The following is a 3,783-nucleotide window of genomic DNA, read 5'->3' on the forward strand; positions in this document are numbered from 1 at the left end:
CCCATGTTCTTCACTTTCACAAGATGGAGTATGGACATACAAACATTTGTCCATAGCATTATATAATTTCACCCATTTAGTTCTTTTAAGTAAAAGTACAACGGTCCAGCTTCTCGACCACTCCTTGCTTTTATTTATATTTATCTTTGCTAAGCCCATGCACGTGTAAACCTCAACTAACACACACGCCAGCAAATACACCGGCATGGCACACGATTGCAAAATCCAAGCCATTCATTAGAAGGGCACCATTATATAGATTCACTATCCCTGGATCCAGATCGGTCCACTAGACAGGTGGGCCACAATTAATTGAAAAAAAATACCATTGTGAAAAAAATCAACTGAAGTTTTATAACACGTCCATTTACTTCTGATTTAGTGGCCCAAAAAATGAGTGGACCACTTTATATCTTTATAAAAGCATATATACAGTGAGATCTACATGATGAATGGAATGGATTTATTTCATCTATATGCCATGCTGTCATACGTGGTGGCTTATGCACTAGATGAGTTGTACACGCGTGTCGGCTTAACAGTCTTTAAAGAAGGAAGCCGACGCATTTCATTGCAGTCGCTACATTTTCCAATCAATCCGCAGCTCAAGCCCTAATTTTTCGTCTTCTGAATCTCTTCGCCAATTTCAGGTACTCGATCTCTCTTTTTTTCTAATTATTTCTCTCGAAAATCAGAAATCGGGGCAGAAATCTCTCATTTTCGTGCGTTTTCCCCATTTGGCCATTCAAAATCCAATTTCCGCGTTTTTTGGTTCGATCTGAGGAGTTTTTTTTTTTTTTTTTTTCCACTGAAATCTTGCTCAAGAAGTGGAAAATCCTGTCGTTTCTGCATTGCAATATCAGCGATTAGGGTTTGGTGTTCGATCTGAGAGTAAAACCTTGTTCTCTGCTGCGAAATCTGCTCCTCCATTGCCGATTTCCGTGCAGGCTAGATAAACAAGGGGCATATACACCGATTGCAACTCCTCACCGAAACGAACCCTAGCTCTTCTCTCTGTCTTTTCCAATATTTCTCTCGTCTTCATCAGATCTACCGTCTCTCTCTCTCTCTCTCTCTCTCTCTCTCTCTCTCTCTCTCTCTCACACACACACACACACACACACACACATCAGATCCTCAAAAGACTGAGCTTTTTTCCACTAATGGATTTTTTGTCCTCAATTTTTAGTGCTTAATCTATTTTAATATGAATCCATGTCTCTCGATTCTGAGAGATTTCGTTGGATTTTGATCCGATTCTTGCTGATAGATCTGTTTTCCATTCGGATCTCATTGTTTTGAGCTTTGATTTTCCACTTAGGGTTTAATTTTTGTAATTTTTTCTTGATTTTTGGTGCTTGATCTGTTTTGATCTTGATCCAACTAATGTCTCTGTATTCTTAGAGATTTTGTTGGATTTTGTTTCGATTCTTGCTGATTTAAGTTGTAATTTAGGTTTTTTTATTTAGATTTTAGAGATTTATCTTTGATTTATGTAATATCATGTATTTGAAATACATTTTGAGATTTCATTGGATTTTCTGTTTCTTTTGGTGATTTGAAATACACGAACCTACAATAAAACACAGATTCTTAGGAACCTTCAATTGCTTCTTATCTACTAGTAGTACATGCGACTCTGATCTCCTGCTAGAAATTATCTCTGCTCATACTTCCCTGCTATCAAAACTGTTGCCAATTCACAACTTAATCCATGTGGGAAGACATTTGCTGAATTTTCTCTTCCTATGCTTTGTCCTGCAACTTGTTTCAGTGCAACACCATCTTGTTTATACCAAACCAACAACCTATAATAGCTCGATAGAGTCTTGCCTTCAATGGTTTTAGCTTAGTATAGGAGTTGGTTCTCCGTTCTCCTTCTGATATTAGTGTGACTTCCTTTACAAATGTTGCTTCCGCATTGTATACAAGCTATGAGGAAACAGTATGCATCAATACTTTTTCCTTTGTTAATCATGCCTAATAAGTGATAGAAGTATGCATCCAGTCACTCAACAGCATAATGCAACTTACCTTCATAATTTCAGGATCTTTCCAAGGTCCTTTATTAGAACTTACCTTCATAATTTCAGGATCTTTCCAAGGTCCTTTATTAGACCTAAGGCATGCTCCTTCAACAGAACAGGTGCATGAGCCACCCAAGAAGTCTGGAAGTTGACTAAAAGAAGATACAATCTGAAAAATGAGAAAACATCCTACATTTTGGAAAACTCAACAATAAAAGCACAAGGAAAAAATCAACATACCTCGAGTCAATGACTTCAAGTAATTTACTCTGGAATTTGGATCCTAACACCTGCAAATTTAGCACGCAAACATATTCACCCAAAGCGGCAGAAAGCTATAAAATCAGTAGAGTCCCCAAAGGAAGGTCTCTTACTTGTATCTTTTCCATAGTATTTGGATCAAGAAATTTCTTTACACTCATCCAAGCCATCTTGAAAGCAGTACCAGCATTAACAGTATGTTTGTTATCCTTGGGTTTTCATATTGCTTTATGGGAAGCTGTGCAGGCATTAAAATTAATTTACAAGATCCATGTTTTTAGTTTAAACTTTCTTGAAGAATTAGATTGTTTTGAGAGCTTATATAATCATCCCTAGAGATTTTTTGCTATTTTTTCACTTGATTTTGCAATTGATGTGGTCTACTTTCTTACAAGTTAACTAGATGGTACTTTTGCATGTATTGTTTTATCTGAGAATTTATAAGTCATAGAGAATTTGGGTGTGCGTGTGTATGTCAGAGTCTATCTTTATCAGTAGAAAAAAAGTGGTAGATGGCTCTGTCCTTTTCTAGAGCCATTTCCTCTGAATGTTTTAGAGTCTGTGACTAGAACATATCTCTTAGGAAGATTGAAACTATGCCCAACAGTTGTGGCTTGCAACCAGCTTCTCCTTTGATGTCAGAGTCTATCTTTTTTTTTTCCTCCTGCTATAAGTATCCATAAAATTACATGTCCTCTGAGATTTGGATGGTTATAAGCACAACTGAACTGGTATGCTCCGCCATGCATGGACTAAAAAAATTTGCCTTCTTAACACATTTGAAGTGTCAGCTATTAGGTCCCTAATCAAACAGTTTGTGAAGAACCATGGTGTGTGTATTGAATAAACTTGAGTGAGATGTGTTCAAGAAGGTCCTGCACACATCTCACTTAACTATTGCCAAGATTCCATTGACCTGATGTTCCAACAGGTTAAAAGCAGAGTTATTTTTGTTTTTGTTTTTGGGTTCAGTCACTTTCTTGGGTTGTAATAAGGAAGATAGCACGGGGATCGAGTTGTGTTCATTTGACACATGGATAGTTGCACACAACATTATTGCTAATGGCGAGTTCTTCTTCTTTGTAGATGCTTTCAGACAACCGAACAAGCTGTAGTTGTTCATCAGCCAAGCAAAAGTCATACCTAAATCTTGCGTTGTGACTTTGTATTATTTGTGGAACCTAATGTTGTGTAATAGTTTGATTGAGTTTGTTTTGAAAACTTTAAATAATAAACAAGTGAGATTGATTGTTTGATTGAGTTGTTAACTATTTTGTTGGTATTATGACTTTCATGATTGATTGTTTCATGAGTGGATTGAATGAATGGTTTAGTAGAAAAAAATTAAACATTTTTAGCCTCAATTTGTAACCGAGGCATGGATTTAGCCTCGGTTGTTGAGAACCAAGGCTGAAATTCCCGTGGCTAAAGGTTTTAGCCTCGGTTGTTGAGAACCGGGGTTAAAAATAGATTTAGCTTCAATTGAAGGCAACCA

At 36.8% G+C, this 3,783-nt stretch overlaps 1 protein-coding gene across 1 annotated transcript; it reads right to left on the minus strand.

The window, feature by feature from the left end:
- Window positions 1–1,683: 1,683 nt before the first annotated feature.
- Window positions 1,684–2,477, minus strand: LOC131236040 (phosphatidylinositol/phosphatidylcholine transfer protein SFH12-like). Its single transcript, XM_058233131.1, has 5 exons — window positions 2,402–2,477; window positions 2,268–2,317; window positions 2,080–2,179; window positions 1,834–1,932; window positions 1,684–1,689 (listed from the first exon to the last, which is right to left on the minus strand). The coding sequence occupies exons 1-5, from the start codon at window positions 2,456–2,458 to the stop codon at window positions 1,684–1,686; spliced, it is 312 nt and encodes a 103-aa protein (XP_058089114.1). The 5' UTR covers window positions 2,459–2,477.
- Window positions 2,478–3,783: the final 1,306 nt, after the last annotated feature.

The sequence above is a fragment of the Magnolia sinica genome, unplaced genomic scaffold, assembly GCF_029962835.1.
Source record: "Magnolia sinica isolate HGM2019 unplaced genomic scaffold, MsV1 ctg129, whole genome shotgun sequence".
Taxonomy (NCBI): domain Eukaryota; kingdom Viridiplantae; phylum Streptophyta; class Magnoliopsida; order Magnoliales; family Magnoliaceae; genus Magnolia; species Magnolia sinica.

Bases quoted from the DNA above. Each gene is read 5' to 3' on its own strand.
- LOC131236040 (XM_058233131.1), bottom strand. From the start codon at position 2,458: ATGGCTTGGATGAGTGTAAAGAAATTTCTTGATCCAAATACTATGGAA. The intron at 2,318-2,401 runs GTAAGAGACCTT...CTAAATTTGCAG, and splicing joins ATACTATGGAAAAGATACAA to GTGTTAGGATCCAAATTCCA. The intron at 2,180-2,267 runs GTATGTTGATTT...ATCTTCTTTTAG, and splicing joins CTTGAAGTCATTGACTCGAG to TCAACTTCCAGACTTCTTGG.